Raw genomic sequence first — 20713 nt, forward strand, 5'->3', positions numbered from 1 at the left:
CATGGAAACACCACCACCTGCAAGTTTCTCTCCAATTTCCAATCCAAAAGCGCACACCATCCTGTCTTTGATGTATATCACCTTCACTGGTGCTAGGTCCAATCCTGGAAGTCTCTCCCTAACAGCAGTGTTGGTGTAGCTATTACAGGTGAAGTGCAGGAGTCCAAAAGGTGGCTCACCTGCCCCACCACCACCTTTGCGAAAGCAATTTGGAATGAGCAACAAATGATTGACTTGCCAGTGATGTTCACATTCCATGACAGAATTTTTAAAAAAAATAATTGTTCCAGGTGATACTGTGTTATAATAGTCTTTTCAAAAGCTCCAAGCCAATAGTCTGAATAATGCAGAACAGCAGTTAAACTATTGCACTGATGTAAACAAATTTATTTACGTTGATAAAATAAAGACAATCAAATAAGTTACATTTTATTTCTTTTAGTAACAAAGGTATGATCATGTGTGTATAATCAGACTATTTAAATCCACTGATTCAATTCTCTTGTACTGATCACACAAGGATATATGTCTACCATTCTCTTGGTCACTTCTCTTCTATAATTTTGCCTTGTATGTTAATAAGATGCCTTGGTCAATGGATTGAATTTTCGAAGTCATGTTTCTTTTGGTAGATTGACGCATTGAATTTCTCATCCCGCCACCAGTACTTGGGAAGATTGACGAAGGCACTTGCAATGTAGGCAAACACAAGTTTAGACCCTGGGTTATATACTCGTCCCTTGTCCATGATGTGGAGATGCCAGTGTTGGACTGGGGTAGACAAGATGAGAGGTCACGCGACGCAGGTTATAGTCGAACAGGTTTATTTGAAATCTCAAGCTTTCGGAGCACTGCTCCTTTGTCTTGTCCATTGTCCATGGATGTCAAACGCAATTGTGGCATACTTATTTTTGACCAACTGGAATAATTTATTTCAGGGCAGATTTGGAGTCATATATAGGATCTTCTGATTTGCTTAATGCTGCACTGGGTTGTATTTTTGCCTACTGTGCAAGTGAGGAACCCTGGCAATTGCATTACTAAAATTGATGGCTGTAAATAACAATGCAACACCCTGACATGATGTAAAAATTGCATCTGGATCAGGCCGTGTTACATAAATTGACAGGTACATAAGACAGTGCCAGACAACTAAACCTGACCTACTCCTGACCTCCTTATTGGAGGCATGTGGCTGGCTTAAAGTTGGAATGCATTGTAAAAATTGTAACTGTCCAATATGTTGTAATATCAATTGTTTCTGTTGCCTTTACATAGTTTCCGAGTATCAATATTCACAGTGAACAAAGAAATTAAATGGAATCGTGAACATTGAAAAAAAATCTTATCCCTTCACAGGAAATGGCATTGCTGAAAGAAGTTCGACCTCTTCACATTATCCCACCTCAGTTAATGCAGCCTTTGAAGCCACAAGTTCCAGGCCGCCTGATGGTGAATCAAATTGAGTTGGTGGAGCGCTTGCTGAAGGAGTTGGGAACAGATAATAGCGGCTTTACCATAGACAATGTCATGAAGGTGAGTGAAGACCTGCAACATCAGGTTAATCTGAGACAACCAGTTATCACTGTGGTATTAGCTGGTTCATTTTTTAATTTCTTGATCCATCAGACAACATATTTTAATTGAGATTTGTAAGTTTCGTCAATATGAAAATATATTTGGCAATTATCGGTATTTAATTTTTTGAAGAAACTACTTTGTTACTCAAAATAGGAGTGCTGGACACCTGCAGTAGTTGAGCCAGCATTTGTGTAGAGCATGGCTAGGTTAACATTTCAGTTGTACAACCCCAGCTAATGAAACATTAACCTTACCGTTTCTCTGCAGGTGCTCATCTAGCTTTTCAGATTTTGGTTTGGATTTTTAACCTCTGCCATGTTGGTTGCCTTAAGTTTAGAAATGTTGCATTTGGAAGTTGGAACATATTTTCATAAATTTGCTGCCATTAAGTTCTAAGCCCTGCCTGAAGCTTGTAAAGTAGACTGTCCCAAAAGTTAAGATGTGGAAGATGCAATGTATGAAAATCACAGACAGGAAACGGCCATATGGTCCATCTGGCCTCGCATGATGTCTGGAGCATCATGACTCGATATTTCCTACCCTACATTCCACAGTCATGTAACCTCAGAAAATGCAAAAATCAATTCCAGAATTAATAAAGGGGGAATAAACTAGAAAATTCCTTTCTGGTCCCTTTAGGTGATTGAACATAGTCCAGGAGATCATACTGGCTGTGCACTGACTGTTAATCAATCTACTTTCTTTGTGTTGTGAATTTTTTTTTACTGTAGTCAAGAGCTAGCTTAGCTTCTTGAAGGCATCTGGAGAGTCAGTACACACTACAAGCTGGCAAAATATTTCAGGCTCACCACTGTCTGGGAAAAGGAGAACCACCTAATATCTAGCCTATTTATATTTTTGAGTAGTTCAAGTTCATGTCCCCTGATCATCAGAACAGCGATGAAAGGAATGAAAAACAGCAAAGCAGTAGGCTCAGATAAGATACCAGCGCAAGTATGGACCTGCTCACTGAGTATTGAGTCCAGATCCTGAACAAGCTAATCAGTTGTGTTTTGATTCAAGTGAAAATTGCAAAGCAATGAAGAAAAAGCATTTTGGTACTAACATTCAAAGGAAAGGCAGACATCAGTGTTTCGAAAAACGACCAAGGGATTAAACTACTACCGCATACCTTTAAGAAATGGAAGAGAGTCATGGAACAGAGACTGAGAAAAATAGTGCAGATCTGTGAAGGTCAGTTCAGATTCGAGCCAAAAGAAGCACCACTGTTGCCATTTGAGACAAGTAATGGAGAAATGTAGCATGAAGATTATATTCATTGATCTAGAGAATGCTTGTGACTGGGTGTATAGTGAGGAAGTATGGATATGTGCTAGAATTCGTGGAGTACCTGAGAAGCATGTACAGCGACGTATACAAGGAATACCAGACAAAAATAAGAAGTGTGAGGGAGAGTGAGTTGGATTGTGCAAGATTAGCATTGAGCCCCTTCCTTCTCCTGATTTTCATGGATGTCCTAACTGAACAAGTGAGACAAGAAGTTTCATGGTCATAGATGTTTGCAGATTATCTTGAGCTATGTCTTGGGATGATGAGACAATGTTTGAATATCTGGAAAAAAGCACTGGAAGAAAGGGATATGAAGATCAGTGGACCAAAGATCCAATTTATGGTCTTGTCAGTTTGAACCGAGGGAAGAGGATCAGAGTGAAGGTGTAAAGATTAGGAGCGAAGATTTTGAGAAAGTGAGTAGCTTCAAATAACTGGGGTCAGTGGTAACAGAAGACGCACGCATCAAAATGGAAATTAAATGATGAATTAGCTCTGGTTGGAGTAATTGGAAATGCAATGGAGAGTTATGTGGTAGAAAAGTACTGCTGAATACTGGTGGGGCATCACTATTAATGTGCTTCCAAGCTGATCCACAACTGCAAGATTGGAACCAGTTCTCAAACTTGTATATGCTAAACTTCTGTTTGTGTATCTAACTTGGCTGACGGTGAAATTTGCAAATGTTTCAGGTCAGAGATTTTGTATTTCTTGTGCTCTATTGATTGAGGAAGGACCTACATGTTACCATCATGAAAAATACATTTACAGGCTCGCTGCGTGAACTCTCTCGAACAAAGATTCTTTTCCCTATATATTCTGCAACAGGTTGCCAGCCTGTCACCAGTAGCTATAACTTAGGGGCATCACGCTGCATCAAGCATGGTTGACCAGAAGACACTTGCGCTTTCGCCACAGACGTATCGGAAGGATTTACAGGTTCTTAATCAACCTGTTTGGCCACATCAGCTTCCGTGCCACGCTGGCCATGGCAACGTCCATGGCCATCAAGTCCTGAAGTGGGATTCAGTCCTGCAACTAGAGGTAAAGACACTAACTACCCTTATGTGACGAGGCTTCCCCATTGTACACATGGTCCTAAATCTGTATCTTATAAATTTTATGCCCAATTAAAAATTATTGTTTAGAATTTAGCTGATCCATAATGCATTGAAACTTCAACTATTTGGCAAGAATAGTAGCATACCAAATCAACTGTGTGCAGCCAAGCAGGACTATCCAATGATCAGGAAGCTGCCTTCAGTTTAATTACACAGTGGTCATGTAGTGAAACTAGACCTGTCTCTCAGAACAAGCAAGAGTAGAACAATATAACTTTGAATAAGTTGTGCATTGTCTTCTGGTTACTAGTCTGATGCATGAAAATGCAATTGATTTCCTTTGGAATTTTTGAATGGTCCATTTTGAAGTGGGGTCCTTTGTGCCTGTTCTGCTCATTCTGTGGTTCTGTTAAAGCCTAGTTCATAACATGAATGCAAATGTTTCTGTGTAAGCACCAGCATAGCAATGTATTAGAATTCATGCTGTACTGACATAGATTTTTAATATAAAATGATCACCATGCTTCAGTGGTTTCTAAAACAGTTTGGAATCACAAGTGAACAAGCTGTGAACATGAAATGTGAGCTTGGGATTCGTATGTAAGTAGTTCATGACACAAACGTATGGAAGTCAGAGCTAGTTTCTAAAGTTTAGACCAGAACAGGGAACATTTTTTAAATTTCCCAGCACTAGAGGCAGGATATTGTCAGAGCCCATAGCCTTTGTTGTATCAAGAATACATAAAGATTTCTTGCTCATGTGGAGTGAATTAAATTGGTCGACCTTGGCCAGGGATTTTAGGAGGTTCCTGAGGTTGATCATCTGCTCAGCAGTTCTGGCTGAAGATGGTTTCCAATGATCGGGCCTTGTGTTTTCCTCTCGTGTTGTCATTGATGGAGAGGTTCATGGCACCAATACCCCATGTTAGTTAATTTTCCACAACCATTCATGATTGGTTGTGGCAAGACTGCCAGATCCATTGGTTTCGGGATCGTTTACTTCTCCTTATGCAATGCTCATGTCTGTAAGAAACACCAAGTATAGCAATCTCACGTTATCTGATAGCTCGCTGCACATCTCATTTCTTGATTTAACAAAGGTGACAATTTCAGAAAGCAGATTAAAAAATCTCCAGAGCACTTCTCCTCAACTTAACCACCTCACATCTTCGTACAGACAAGACGAGAGGTCACACAACACCAGGCTATAGTCCAGCAGGTTTATTTAAAATCACAAGCTGTCGAATTGCTGCTCCTTCGTCAGGTGAAGCATCGGAGCAGCGCTCTGAAAAGTTGTGATTTCAAATAAACCTGTTGGACTATAACCTGGTGTCATGTGACCTTATCTTGCCTAGCCCAGTCCAACACCGGCATCACCATTTCATACAGACATAAGTGCAAAATTGAATGAGCTGAACCTGGAACTGCAAGGAAGGGACAGACACTTCTCACACATGACCAGTGCAGTGAAACTGTACAAGCTGAAACTGGGCCTGTGGTCCTCCCAGTTAAAGAACAAAATTACTGAGCATGTCCCAGATCTGGAGAAATCCAGCAATAGGTCAAACAGAAAGACTCTGATCCAAACAAATTCTGTGACCACCTGAACAAATTGGAAAAGGAATTCAACAAACGAGATGGAACAAATCGTTGTTTGTCTCGAATCTATTTTTTTCAAGTGGACATTGGAGAACTAACTATTTTTGCAGACATTCAAACAAAGCAGTGGACTTGACATGAAAATGATCATCATGCAAAATGACATAGAGCTGAAAGCTAGTTCAAGGGACAAATACTTTTGGGGACTTATAAACTGAGAGAAGTACCCTTTCCTGACATTGTGTGCACTGAAGGTGAAGGCTTACTTGGGTTCCATGTACTTCTTGTGAAGTGACTTTTTCCCAGATGAAAATCAATTCCAAGTATTGCACTCGTCTCACAGATGTCCATCTGATGGACTACATGAGACTGGCCATCTCAAACTATGACCCACACTTCACAGCATTTACAGATAGTGTGCAAGCACAGGTGTTACGCTTTTGGGCAGCACGGTTGCGCAGTAGTTAGCACTGCTGTCTCGCAGCACCGGGGACCCGGGTTCAATTCCGGCCTCTGGTCATTGCCTGTATGGAGTTTGCACATTCTGTGCGGGTTTCCTCCGGATGCTCTGGTTTCCTCCTGGGTGCTCTGGTTTCCTCACACAGTCCAAAAATCTGCGGGTTAGGTGGATTGGCCATGCTAAATTGACTCTAATATCAGGGATTACCAGGGCAAATATGTGGGGTGAGGGGAACAGGGCCTGGGTGGGATTGTGGTCGGTGCAGACTCGATGGGCCAGATGACCACCTCCTGCACTGTGATTAAGAATAGGTGCATATCATGCACAAGTACATTTTGGGGGGTTTTAATAAAGTCAGATTTTTAAGCATAGATCTTATGTTATATTTTGATGCTAAAAGTGATTTTGTGCTTAAGGAGGTCCACTGTAATAGAAAAGAAACAAAAGAAAAAGTAACAAGAACAGAGAATGCTGGAAAAACTCCGATCAGGCAGCAAATCTGTAGAGAGAGAAAACTGTTAATGTTTTGAGTCCATTTGACTCCATAGAACGAAAGAGAGGGAAATGTGTTGGATATTAAGCTGTAGCTGGTAGATATTGCAACAAGATGTAGCAACCTTATGAGCAGAGACAGTTGGCCTGGTATTGTGGGGAGAGGGGTAGTTGTTGGTGAGGGAGGGAGGATTTTTGTATTAAGACAGTAAATGTATCTGATATTTTCAAAGGGATTTAAATGGAGGAGTAAGGTCACGATCTAAAGTTGTTGAACTCAGTGTTGAGTCTTGATAGCTGTAACATGCTTAATAGAAAGATGAGAATAAGCAATGTTTCTATCACTTGAACTCTTAACTCCACCTGTTCGCATGGCCAAGAAGCATTTGCATTTCACGACAGATCACAGTGATTTGATTTGATTTGATTTATTGTCACATGTAACATAGTGAAAAGTATTTTCTTGCACGCTATACAGACAAAACATACTGTTCATAGAGAAGGAAACGAGAGAGTGCAGAATGTAATGTTACAGTCATAGCCAGGGTGTAGAGAAAGATCAACTTAATGCAAGATAAGTCCATTCAAAAGTCTGACAGAGAAGAAGCTGTTCTTGATACGGTTGGTACGTGACCTCAATCTTTTGTATCTTTTTCCCGACGGAAGAAGGTGGAAGAGAGAATGTCCGGAGTGTATGGGGTCCTTAATTATGCTAGCTGCTTTGCCGAGGCAGCAGGAAGTGTAGATAGAGTCAATGGATGGGAGGCTGGTTTGTGTGATGGATTGGGCTACTTTCACGACCTTTTGTAGTTCTTTGCGGTCTTGGGCAGAGCAGGAGCCATACCAAGCTGTGATACAACTAGAAAAAATACTTTTTATGGTGCATCTGTAAAAATTGGTAAGAGTTGTAGCTGACATGCCAAATTTCCTTAGTCTTCTGAGAAAGTAGAGGCGTTGGTGAGCTTTCTTAACTGGGGGGACCAGGACAGATTGTTGGTGACCTGGACATCTAAAAACTTGAAGCTCTCGGCCCTTTCTACTTTGCCCCCGTTGACGTAGACAGGGGCATGTTGTCCTTTACGCTTTCTGAAGTCGATGACAATCTCCTTCGTTTTGTTGACATTGAGGGAGAGATTATTGTTGCCGCACCAGTTCACCAGATTCTCTATCTCATTCCTGTAATTTGTCTCATCATCAAAGCTATAATTACACAATTCCTGTCACTAAAAATTCCAACTTTTTTTGTCTTTGGCCATTCTGATCCCTGATTAATAAAAGGGCCATACCAGGCAAAACAAAACATCCATCCTTCCCTCCTTCCTTCCTTTTTAACCTAACTAGTATATATTATTGTTGGGTCTGCGTAATAGCCACTGGCATTCTTATCTGCACTACAAAATACTAGTAAAAGATAAGAATCCTAAAACTCTAGTATGACCGTTAAAAGATAAAGATGTTCTTTGAAGTAAGTTTTCTGGGAAACATAACTTATATACTTAACCAACTGCTCCTTCACTTCACCTCCTATCTAAAACAAAAATGTTATTTCATTAATTCATCTCAAATATCAGTGATTATATTTCTGATTTTTGACAAAGTTGCATGTATTTCTTCAAGATTGGAACAATGATAAGCCCTTAAATAATCATTGTAAGCCAATGTTTTTCTGGTTAAGGCAATGAGTAAGACATTTCAAATTATATTAGTTAGTCAGTTTAATGATTTGATGGTGAGCTTGCAATTCTTGCTTCTAGATTGTAACCCTGAATACCAAAGGTTTTTAAAATTTTGTTCTTTACTCTTCTCTCACCCCCTCTTAAGATAAGGTAAGAAAAATCAAGTCAATACAAGTCCTGAACTGATTTAAGACTCCTTTATACATTTTTTTAAATAAAGGAAAATAGGTGATGTAAGCTAAGCATCTCTCGCTCTGGTGAGAAACTTAATCTGTTCAAAAGGCTGAGAGTGCTTTTAATGAAAGATTCTTTGAGCAGGATGGGGTGTGGAGAAAATGTTAGATTTGAAGAGGACTGAAATTCTTAAAACCTAAAACCTGAATTTGATCTGTCTTTAGTTATATTAAAGATTTGCTGGGGAAAATGGGACTACTTGTCCTCATCCATTCTTATGTTAAATAGGATCTTTGTTCATATGCTTATGCAGCTAATTTGAATCCTTTTGCTTTGAGCCATATATGCCACCGTATTCAGTGTTTGGCAAGCACTCCGCTCTTAATCACTTAGCCTGAAGCATGGCAAAGGATTAACAGGAGTGATACTGCTGCTACAGCCACAAATGCAAATTTTCAGCGCTATCCATTTTCGCAGCCAGAAAGAAGGCAGATGGTGTTACCTAGACTAAGGGTTCTACTTGGAATTATGAGACAAAGGGCCACAGTTGATAACTATACAACACATGGCATGAAACAAAGGGGAGAAAGAATAAGACAAGTGTAATATTAAGACTTGGAGAGAGTATGAGAGAAACAGCAAAGGAATGAAAAAGGGAAAAAAGGAGAGAAGAAAGTGATGAAAAGGATGGAGAAAATCAGGAAATATGGGGTAAAAAGAGGAAACAACTTGCAAATTTTGGAAAATACGGGAAGAAAGGAAACTAGAGGAAGAATTAGCTTGAGAGGAGGTATATTTAAGAGATGAATGTGCGGAACATTGAGTGCAATTTTGTTTTCAAGTAAATACCTAGAAATGATCTGTCAAAGGCAATGCTATTTTTTACTTGTAAATATAGTGTGATTTTATGTGTTCAAGACTTTGACTGTCAGTGCAGAATTTATTACCCTGCTCTTTTCTGAAATCTCACCTCTGCTCAAATACCATTTATGCATGAATAGAAGTATTTAAACCAAGAACCGAAAGACAACTTGGGTGTTAATGGGTTAAACATAATGGTATTTAAACATTACACCAGTAAAATATTGGCTTATCAATAGTTGCTTTAATTTAGATGAAGTGCACAAAGTCCTCGTGTATAGCCTAGGCAGCCAAGCCTTGGAGGAAACCATTTGCCTTGAAAAGACTATTATTTAAGAGTAGCTTTTCATTTCTGTAATGCCATGGCTAAGGTAGTTAAGAACGTATTTCAGGTCAAAACCATAAAAAGACCATGTCAAATTATGCCGGAAAAATAAATGTTGGAGAGTTGAAAGTAGGCCTTTTATACCATGTCTGTAGTGTGGCATTACCGTCTAATTTGTTTGCATTTCTTACGAAGTTTTTTTTTTACTTGGTGTACTATGAAAACAGTACCATAAAATAGCAGTTATTGCCCATGTAGGTACTTTGCTCTGAATTTATGTAGCTAATTACAGTCATAGAATTACATTCTCAACCTAAGTTGGGAGTTATTTTTCAAAGAAAATGTTTCCAAGTACTTCTATGTTTAGTTTAGCGTCTCAGTTAATCACCCTCAGCCATGTTAGCAGTTTGAGATGCTACAATTGGTCTGAGCATTCCTAGGTGAGAGGGGGCTAAAATCAACTCTGATTGTCAAATCTCAATCTTTATATTCAATATATTCTGCTATTGTGCATATATGAATGTCAGATTAATGCAGCATCTACAGATAAATAGTCTTTTGAGACCATGACTTGGGTTATTGAAACCAGCATGATTCAATGGTGAAGATTTTGTAGAATGGTGGGGTTAGAAGGGGAGCCAGATGAATCATTTTGGTATGCTTGGCATTTATGAAGCTTAGGCTACAGTTTTATAGGAATTCATTTTCTGTTTGGATGAAAATAAGTAGACATTTAAATGTATAAGATGCAGTATGGTGCCGGAGCAAGGCGACTTCTTGCAAGGTATGTGCCCAGCACACCTTCTAATTCTATCTTTTACTCTTGTTCTATGCTTCTAAAACTTCATTCTAACATTCTGCACTCTCTCGTTTCCTTCTCTTTGAACTGTATGTTTTGTCTGTATAGCACGCAAGAAACAATACTTTTCATTATGTTAATACATGTGACAATAATATATCAAAGTATCTCTGCATATTAAGATGACAGATATCCATAAGAGTATTGTGATTTCCTGACCCTTTGTGAAATTGTTTGACTGCTTCTTGGCTATTTAACAGAACCTGCCATTTGGATCACTAAATGCTCCAGTGCTCCGAGTGCCATACCAAGGGTATTAACAGAAAGTTTTGATTGTGACCATTGGCTGCTGGTGAAGAATGATTAAAGAGAATTACAAACTGTATTTCGGATTGAACCACAGTGTTTGAAAAGTTGTTCAGGATTATGTCCTTGGACCACATTATGTAGGAGAAAGCAGGAGTGAGCTATTGCTGTGATCGTGTGAAGAAGCAGATAGACAGATGGCCTACCTTTGCTCTAGGATTCGATTTTCCTTTTAATTGGCACATGGAAATGTTACTGGATTGTTGATGAGTTCACAGTAAGTGTCAGACAATTTTTGTTTATTTTTAACAACTTTACGCCAGCTTTTAATTGCCGTGGAATGTTACCAACATACAAGCGTAGCAGGCATGCATTGCTAAATTATTCAATTAACGAGTGAATGCAACAGGTTTAGGTTGAAAGTAATTTGGATTTGGGGTTCAAATTTACACTCATTAATATTTTAACTTTGTCACAATTTTACATCTTTTTGGAAAGGAAACAAGCAATGAGGACTCCTGATGCTAAGCTTAAATTGTTCATCTCAATAATTGATTCTTCTTCAGTGTGAAATTGTTATGGCTGTTTAGATCTAAACTTATTTTCTATGTGTAATTTTTTGTTGAATATAAAATGTTCATAATGGTTATCAGGAGATAGCATTGGTGGCATTTGGAAATTCGGGGACAAACCATGAAGGGGAACCAACAAATAAGTGGCAGTCTTGAGAAACAAGCACATCAAGACAAATGAAGAGAAAAAGATGGAGATTTGGATAAGATGTCTTGAGGGCGATGGGTGGTCTGCAATAAAGAAAGCAAGCTACAGTTAAAAATAGCCAGTAATTTAGTAGATTAGGTACTTCCAAGTAATGGAGGTAAAAAATCTACTGGGCTGACCACTGCTGAACCACAACCCTGTTGAAGGCAAATAAAAACAAAATACTGCAGATGCTGGAGATCTGAAATTGAAACAAACTGCTGGAGTTCTGAAGAAGAGTTACATTGGACTGAAAGCCTGCTTCTCACCCCACGGATGCTACAGACCTGCTGAGATATTCCAACACACTCCTGTTTTCATACAAATAGGAATGCTGTTTAACAACAGCAACTGACTCAGCTTGTTGGCTGTATGATAAATAAATCACTATTCGGGCTTGTCAACAAACATTTTAAGCAACAGTAAAATATTGTCAGGGCCAATTACATGTCTTTCTTATCATAGCACTCCATCCTTCTCTTGTCATAACTGCATTTAATTAAATTAATTTTCATTTATATTATTGGTTGCAATGGCCTTTTCCTTGTAACCATGTTTGAGTTGCTGCTTTTAAAAATGGAAAACTACAAGAAACCACTTGAAGAAACTAAACAATTATAATGCGTTCTCAGATGATGAGCTTCCTGTTTTGTGATTTAATATTCAACAAGGTTATTTTCTAACTCATTTACAGGGTGTGGGTATTGCTGGCTAGGCCAACATTTGTTGCCCCTCAGAAGGTGGTGGTGAGCTGCCTTCTTGAAATACAGCAGTCCCTGAGATGTAGGTACGTCCACAGTGCTATTAGGGAGGGAATTTCAGGATTTTGACCCAGTAATGGTGAATGAACAGTGATATATGTCCAAATCAGTTTGGTTAATGACTTGGAAGCAAACCTCCAGGTCATGGTGTTCCCAGGTATCTGCTGCTCGTGCCCTTCATGATTGGACCAAAGATGTGATAAGGTCTGGAGCAGAGTGGTCCTGGCAAAACTCAAACATGGCATCAGGAATCAAGTGTTGCTTAATATCATAGAATCCCTACAGTACAGAAAGAGGCCATTCGGCCCATCAAGTCTGCACCGACCACAATCCCACCCAGGCCCTACCCCCATATTCCTACATATTTACCCACTAATCCCTCTAACCTACTATGCATCTCAGGACACTAAGGGCAATTTTAGCATGGCCAATCAACCTAACCTGCACATCTTTGGACTGTGGGAGGAAACCGGAGCACCCGGAGGAAACCCACTCAGACACAAGGAGAATGTGCAAACTTCACACAGACAGTGACCCAAGCCGGGAATCGAACCCAGGTCCCTGGAGCTGTGATTACGTGTTATTCATGTCTCAGTGGAGCATTAATTCTGAGTCAGAAAGTTGTGGATTCTAGTTCCAACAAAAATCAAGACTGATGCTCTAGTACAGTAGCATAGAACGCTGCTGCATGTTCTTCCTGACGAGATTTTAAACCGAGACCCCATTTGCCTCTTCGAGTTGGACATAAAAAGATCCATGCCACGATTTAAAGGACTTGAAATCCTCCCGGGCTTTTGCATTGTACTGAACACGACGCATAAACCTGGCTTCTGTTGTGCCGTGTAACGTGCAAGATTTCTGAATGTGTCTTGCCACTGAGAATTCAAAAACTTCTGTTGCAGAGGAAAACATTAATGCTTTGGACAGGAATTAGGTATTGATTGATACAGGAAACAATTTTTGTTTTTATGTACCACTTTCCAGATAGAAGAAATTGTTGCTTGCATTTAATTCCATGTCTCATGCCTTGCAATTATACTTGTATATACTTTTCTCTGTTCATGAATGATTGGCCAGTGTAGGCTGATTCCTTCCTGTTGTAATTATTTTGACTTGAGATCAAACTTGGCTTGATCCTGGACCTCGTATATGTAGAAAGACATTACTGTTTTTGAAGAAACTTTGAAATAATTAAAATTTGGCATCTAGCAAAACCCCCAAGTATCCCATATGGCTGTATTTTAATAGGAAAGAAGCCTTGTTAAGTGAAGTGATGTGTAGTGTTGATGGAAAAGTATGCTGTTGTGCTGTTATGCTAGTAGCATTACTGTTTGATTTTTTTCAAAACATCAGATGGCATTACTTTGTTTATGGTTTTTTGAGTGATGAATACTTTGCAGTGGTGTCAAGCAGTTGATTACCACAGTATAACCTCCTTCCACAAGCATTCCTGTATCTGCAACATATGGTAAAGACATTAATAGTACACACGTTCTCCCTCAAAAGGTTGAGGTAACCTTTTGAGGGAGATTTTGCATTTTTAAATATGAATCTGGATATTTTTTCCGTACATAGTGAATGCTTTGAGTTTGGGGAAAATATAGGTTGCTGTTCAACTAACTAGAGTAGTTAGTTGCCTGTGGAATCAGAAACATTATCAATATACTCGTTAGCTTCAGATGATAACGGAACTGAAAATTGCACTTGTGCTGATTGGCAGGGGATTGTTTTGGGTCACGTGTATCTGAAATGATTGTCTGCTAATGCTCATTGTATGAACACTTCCACAAAGCGATAGTCTTAAAAGTTTAAAACCCCCCATTCTGCATTTTCATTCAATTAAATCAGAATAGCTGCAATCTGCTTTAACCGGGATCAAATGACTGTACATGCCAAGTTAGAAAGTGCCTCTCTTGCGTGGCTGATGCAATATTTGTTTTAAAGAGAAGTGATACCTTTTCTTTGCTATAAAGAAGCTGTCTAAAACTGAAATGAAGAATGATTACGTTACTTCCCAAAGCACAATTATATAGTACTTACAATGCTGGGAATAATGTGTTGAGTGGATTGTTGGTAGAATGCAGCTGCAGCATTTAAATATTTCGATTCGGGTTCTGCAACCATTCTCTGAGTCTCTTCTGCATAATAAGTGAATAGCCATTTCTTTTTAGATGAGTAAAATCCTGAATCCAGACAAATCAGTTCAGTCAGCTGCTTAAATCAGCACTTAGTCATGCTGCCCGCCTTTACACCTCATTGGTTTAAATTTCAAAGATCAATCAGCAGCAACTCATTGTTTTTGCATTTTCATGTGCTGGACTAATCTAATCTTAATTCCAGAGCAATATCAAGCTTCCCTGCTGTCTAATCGAGTCTGTTCATCTTTCATTCTTCTCCCACGTACTGAAAGCTTTTCACCCGGATGTAATCTGCTGACGGGCAGAGAGGCCCTATGTGAAGCTGGCTGCAATTAAACACAGAAAGGCAGGTCTCCCACTACAATAGGGAACATTTGCCGTACACTATACTGCAATGGAGAAGAAAAAACAGAGAGAACTTACCCTTGCAGAAAAGGTAAGAGTCCTGGAAATGCTTGAGGGAACAAAGATGTCACAGCTGGAAGTTGCCAGAAGAGTGGGGGTGTCTCAGCCTGCCATATCTCGTCTAATAAGGAAGAAGGCTGCCATCCTGGAAGAATGGCAGAGAAACAGCAATCCAGACAGGAAAAGGAAGAGAGTAGGCAAGGATGCTGATGTTGATGCTGCTTTGTTGCACTGGTTTGAAATGGCCAGGGCACAAAATGTCTCAATTACCGGTGAAATCCTAATGTCTAAGGCAAAGACCCTCGCTGATGCTTTGCATGTGGAATTCACCCCAACAAGTGGATGGCTTAGTCGCTGGAAAAATCGTAATAACATTTGTGTTCAGAGAACCCACAGTGAAATTGTCGGTGCAAGTCAACCTATAGCTAGTAGCTGGATTCAGACAACACTGCTTTCTGTCCTGCAAAACTTTAGGCCTGAAGATATCTTTAACTGTGATGAAACTAGCATTTACTACAGGGCTGTTCCTGTTGGTAGTTTCTTTTTCAATCATGAATCTCTAACTTGCAGTAAAAAAACAAAGGATCAGCTCACTATTCTCTTCTGTTGCAACATGACTGGAACTGAGAAAACAAGGTTATTGTTAGTGGGAAAAATTCAAAATCCGCAATGTTTTCAGGGTGTCCCATTTTTATCAATTCCAGTAACTTATACCTCTGAATATAATGCTTGGATGACTGCCTCCATCTTTGCCAAATGGCTGAAGGATTTTGACCAAGAAATGAAAAGGCAGAGAAGAAATGTTGCCCTACTGCTAGACAAATGCAGTGCACATCCTAGCAATGTCACCCTGCACAATGTGAAATTATTTTTTCTACCCTCAAATGCCTTGTCTCTGATTCAGCCACTCAATCAGGGAATCATCCGAAATTTTAAGGCATTGTATCGCCAGAGGATGTTACGAAAAATCCTAACTGTTGTTGATGAAAAGGTGCAAGCAACGGCGACTGTAATAGGAAAAACAATCTGCCTATTAGATGCAGTCCACATGATGTCTCGAGCCTGGGAAGAGGTCAAACAGGCTACCATTGAGTATTGCTTTCATAAAACTATATTTTCTCAGCAAGCTAGGGAATTTGTGCAAATGACAGTAGAGAAAGTGATCCCTCCACTTGGAATGACTGATGAGGAGTTTTATATTTATGTTGACCACGATTCTGATGTTGCCTGCATTAGTGAGATAGCAGAAACAGAGGTCTGTAGTGTTACGAAGGGACTAAAGGAACAAAATGGGGGTGAAGAGGAGGAGAAAGAAGATAGTCTACCAGTACCCAGACTGAAGGATGCTATGCAGGCTTGTGCTACAATTGAACGTGTCCTAGTAATGACTGGTGCAAATCCAAACATCTTTCGGAAGTTTTATGATGTTGAATCTGAAGTGGAAAGCGCTTTGGCGTTTCAGTTGAATCAGTGCCAGTCCGTGCAAACTTCAGTACCTGAAAAATGTGTATGAAACAATCTTAGTGAGTTTGAGTCATTACTCAGTTGCTCTACTATATTTCTGACATCCTAATGGAAGATTGTATAATACCTGCTCTAAAGGGCATACAGGAAACTGGACCCTAAAAATAAACACCATATAGAAGAAAAAACTTGGCAAAGGACTTTTATAACTAAAACAAAACTAACAGTAAAGGTAGTATACTTGGGATCTTCATTAAGGGCTGAGTGTGTAGTTAAGCAATTTAGGATAGAAAGCCTGTAAACATGGTCTGCAGTAATGCTCAAGATAGTTGGTCATACCCATGACAGTGGTAAAGTTGTAATAATTCAAGGAAGAAAAAAATTAGGAGATCTCCTTGCCCTGATCATGATGTACCAGCTTTTGTTGGCGTGTGTGGATGTCATGATGACACCACTGGATACAACTAATTACTGTGGTTGACTTTGGCCAGCTTGTATGTCTGTAATTCTACCGGTCATCAGATCTGCCCTAATTTTTTCCCTTCCTAATTGAGGGATGATGTTGCCAGCAATTGTGTCCCAATTTGCTGTTTGAACCACTTGCTCATAAAGCTGTGATCAAACTAGGGAACTTCTGATCTGTATATCTAAGCTACTTCTGGCTGTTGGTGAAGGGATAGTTGGGGGGGGATGGTCTTCAATATTTTGAAAGTTTCTGTTTTGATAAGCAGTTGAATGAGAATCATAAGATTGTAGAGGACTGGAAAAGTTGATCCAGTCCTGGGTATCACACTCGTGCTTTATTTTAAGGAAAGCATGCAGAGGAAATGGCCTTCGACTTATCAATCCAGTTCACTTTTTATTAATCAAAGTAAACATGGAATGTACATGAAGCAACTTGTCATGCACGACTAAAACATAACACAACTAGTTCAAGCTTAATTTGTTTTGAAATCTAATCTTAAAAATGTGGGATGATGGGGATGGGGGATGATGTAGAAATGGTCAAGAGCTTCAAGTTTTTAGGTGTCCAGATCATCACCAACCTGTCCTGGTCCCTCCATGTTGACACTATTGTTTATAAAGCCCTCTACTTTCTCAGAAGAATAAGGAAATTTTGCATGTCAGCTACGACTCTCCAACTTTTACAGATGCACCATAGAAAGCATTCTTTCTGGTTGTATCACAGTTTGGTATGGCTCCTGCTCTGTCCAAGACCACAAGAAACTACAAAGAGTTGTGAACGAAGCCCAGTCCATCACTCAAACCAGCCTCCTATCCATTGACTCTGTCTACACTTCCTGCTGCCTGAGAAAAGCAGCAAGCATAATCAAGGACCCCATGTACCCCGGACATTTTCTTTTCCACCTCCTTCCGTCAGGAAAAAGGTACAAAAGTCTGAGGTCATGTACCAATCGAGAACAGCTTGTTCCCTGCTGCCATCAGACTTTTGAATGGACCTACCTCGCATTAAGTTGATCTTTCTCTACACCCTAGCTATGACTGTAACACTACGCTCTGCACCCTCTCCTTTCCTTCTCTATGAATGGTATGCTTTGTCTGTATAGCACACAAGAAATGATACTTTTCACTGTATACTAATACAATGACAATAAATCAAAATTAAATGTTTAGCCATTTATTGGAGATAAAGTGACTGACAAAGTATCTTTGCAACAAGAGGGGGGAGCAAGTTAGCAAATTCTATAAAACAAATGAAGTGAGAGTTTAAAGCACATCAGTTTGTATAAACAGTTGTATATCTCTAATTGGGCTGGTTTGTGTGGAGTCCCAGTAATGTAGTGGTTTCTCTCTTTGGCTGATTGCTCTGGCTGTGTTCAATCGCATGCTAATTTGTTTACACTAAGTGCCGAATACTACCGCCACAGGAATTGGAGCGGGCGAGAGGCGCACAATGGGAAGGACCTTGGGCAGGATTTTCCGGTCTTGGGTCAAGTGAGGCTGTAAAATCCCACCCTAAGTGCCTGATCCTACACAGTAAATGTTGACAGACGATTCTGCCATGACGGGCATCACAATTGAGCTCAGTACTGATTTTCCTTCAGCACCTGCACACGCACATTCCAACAGAAATTGAATCACTCCATCTTAAAATCAGGAGTTGCAGCCCTGGTTGATTTGAGAGCAGAGTTCCACTCCATCTGACGAAGGAGCAGCGCTCCAAAAGCTAATGGCATTTGCTACCAAATAAACCTGTTGGACTTTAACCTGGTGTTGTTAAAACTCTTATTGATTTTGTTTACCCATCTCTCACTTGTTGTAGCCCCTTCATGATTGCTCCTGTCTTGATTACCTAATTCAACACAGGCCAGCCATTTAATTCAACACCTGCCTAGTCTGTATGGGTTTATTCCCTGTGCTACTTAGATGTTGGGTGTCTTATTTACCTAGCATGTGGCGTCTATTTTGCTTACAATACAACAATGACTAAACTTCAAAACTACTTCATTAATTATAAAGCACTTGTGGCATTCCGTGGTTGTGAAAAATGCTGTATTAATCATTCCGGCTCACTTTTTTTTTAACGTAGACCTGTTGATTCTTAAATCTGTCTTGGTTATTTAAGAGTAGCCAGAGAGCACAAAAAAGTCAGCGTAGGAATTTTCGTAAGTACTCATCCTATGCCTTTGACTCTCTGTTTTATGTCAGGGGAGAGGAAGGAATGAAACAATAAGTACATCAGTAGCAGACCCATTGACTTTCCCTCTTCTTTCCCTCTCCCATTTTCTGTTATCCATTCTTTTCTCTCCATTTTCTTGCGATATTGCGATGTTTTGTATCCGATGCCCTCTGACACCTCATGCAAGCAGCTACTATTCATGAGCTTTGATGGAGAATATCAACAAGCTATTTGAGCACATGGGGTATCACAGCTGAGACTGGTTCTACCCTTGCATGGAGACTACTTTTCCACTTGAATATTATAAAGGGAGTTTTGGGCATCAAGCAAGAGCAGGAACCCTGGCAGGTTCTTTTTCACTCACTAATAATAAGGCCACCCCTATTGAAATCAGTAGCACAGACTGATTTTGAACTGTGGTTCAACGATTCACAATGTAAATTGGATATGCCAGTAGAACCACAAAAAGCAAGACAAATTCAACCCACCCTATTACTACCCCATCACCCTACTCAGGATCATCAACAAACTGATGCAAGACGACAGCAACACTGCTATCAAGCAGCACTTATTCAGCAATAACCTGCTCACCCAATGCTCACTTTGGATTCTACCAGAGTCATTCAACTCCTGACCTCATTACGACCTTGGTCCAACATGGGCAGAAGAATTGAACTCAGTGATGAGAGTGACTGCCCTTGACTTCAATACCGCAATTGACCAAGTGTGGCATTAAGGAGGCCCAGCAAATCTGGAAGAACTCTCGACTTGTTGGAGTCGCACCTGGCACAAAGATACTAAAACAATCTCTGTCCATATGCAGCAAGACTTGGACAATATTCAAGCTTGGGCTGATAAGTGGCAAGTAACATTCATGCTACACAAATGCCAGGTAGTAAACATCTCCAATAAGAGAAAAATTTAGCCACCTCCCCATGACATTCAATGGAATTACTGCCGCTGAGTCGTTCACAATCGACATAATAGAGGTCACCATTGACCAGAACCTGAACTGAAAGACCAGCCATATAAGTACTGTGGCCACGAGCAGCTGAAAGGCTGGGAATTCTGCAGTGAGTAACACCTCCTGACTCCATGAAGCCTATCACCATCTACAAAGCACATATCAGAAGTGTGCTGATGGTCATCCACCACCTTCAACAGTCACTCCCTCCACCATTCATGTACAGTGACAGTATGTACCGTCTGCAAAATGCACTGTAGCAATTCACCAAATATCCTTCGACAGTACCTTCCAAATCCAAGACCTCTACCACGTAGAAAGACAAGGGCAGCAGATGCCTGAGAATACCACCACCTTCAAATTTTCCTCCATCCTGACGTGGAAAATATCTTCGTTCCTTCAGTTATTGAACATAGAACAGTACACACAGAACAGGCCCTTCGGCCCACGATGTTGTGCCGAGCTTTGTCTGCAACCCAAATCAAGCTATTTCCTCCCTATCATCCCGAAGTACTCCATGTGCCTATCCAATAGCTTCTTAAATGTTCCTAAAGTTTCTGACTCCACTATCCCTGCAGGCAGTCCATTCCACACCCCAAACACTCTGAGTAAAAAAACCTACCTCGGACATCCTTCCTATATCTCCCACCATGAACCCTATAGTTATGCCCCCTAGTTACCACTCCATTCACCCGAGGAAATAGTCTTTCAACGTTCACTCTATCCCCCTCATCATCTTATAAACCTCTATCAAGTCTCCCCTCAACCTCCTCCGCTCCAAAGAGAAAAGCCCAAGTTTCCTCAACCTTTCCTCATAAGACCTACCCTCCAAACCAGGCAGCATCCTGGTAAATCTCCTTTGCACTCTTTCCAGTGTCTCCACATCCTTCTTATAGTGAGATGACCAGAACTGCACACTCCAAATGTGGTCTCACCAAGGTCCTGTACAGTTGCAGC

General features: G+C 40.2%; 1 protein-coding gene across 3 annotated transcripts in view; it reads left to right on the top strand.

The window, feature by feature from the left end:
• cep104 (centrosomal protein 104) overlaps positions 1 to 20713 on the top strand; it is a 237202-nt gene that overhangs the window by 100752 nt on the left and 115737 nt on the right. For all 3 annotated transcript variants that reach the window (XR_013500551.1, XM_078239162.1, XM_078239163.1), the window contains exon 14: positions 1360 to 1536. Coding sequence is in view for 2 of the 3 variants with exons in the window: in XM_078239162.1 (XP_078095288.1) it covers positions 1360 to 1536 (177 nt within the window). In the remaining variant the exon portion in view is untranslated. The remainder of the gene's footprint in view (positions 1 to 1359; positions 1537 to 20713) is intronic.

Source organism: Mustelus asterias, chromosome 22 (genome assembly GCF_964213995.1).
Source record: "Mustelus asterias chromosome 22, sMusAst1.hap1.1, whole genome shotgun sequence".
NCBI classification, from domain to species: domain Eukaryota; kingdom Metazoa; phylum Chordata; class Chondrichthyes; order Carcharhiniformes; family Triakidae; genus Mustelus; species Mustelus asterias.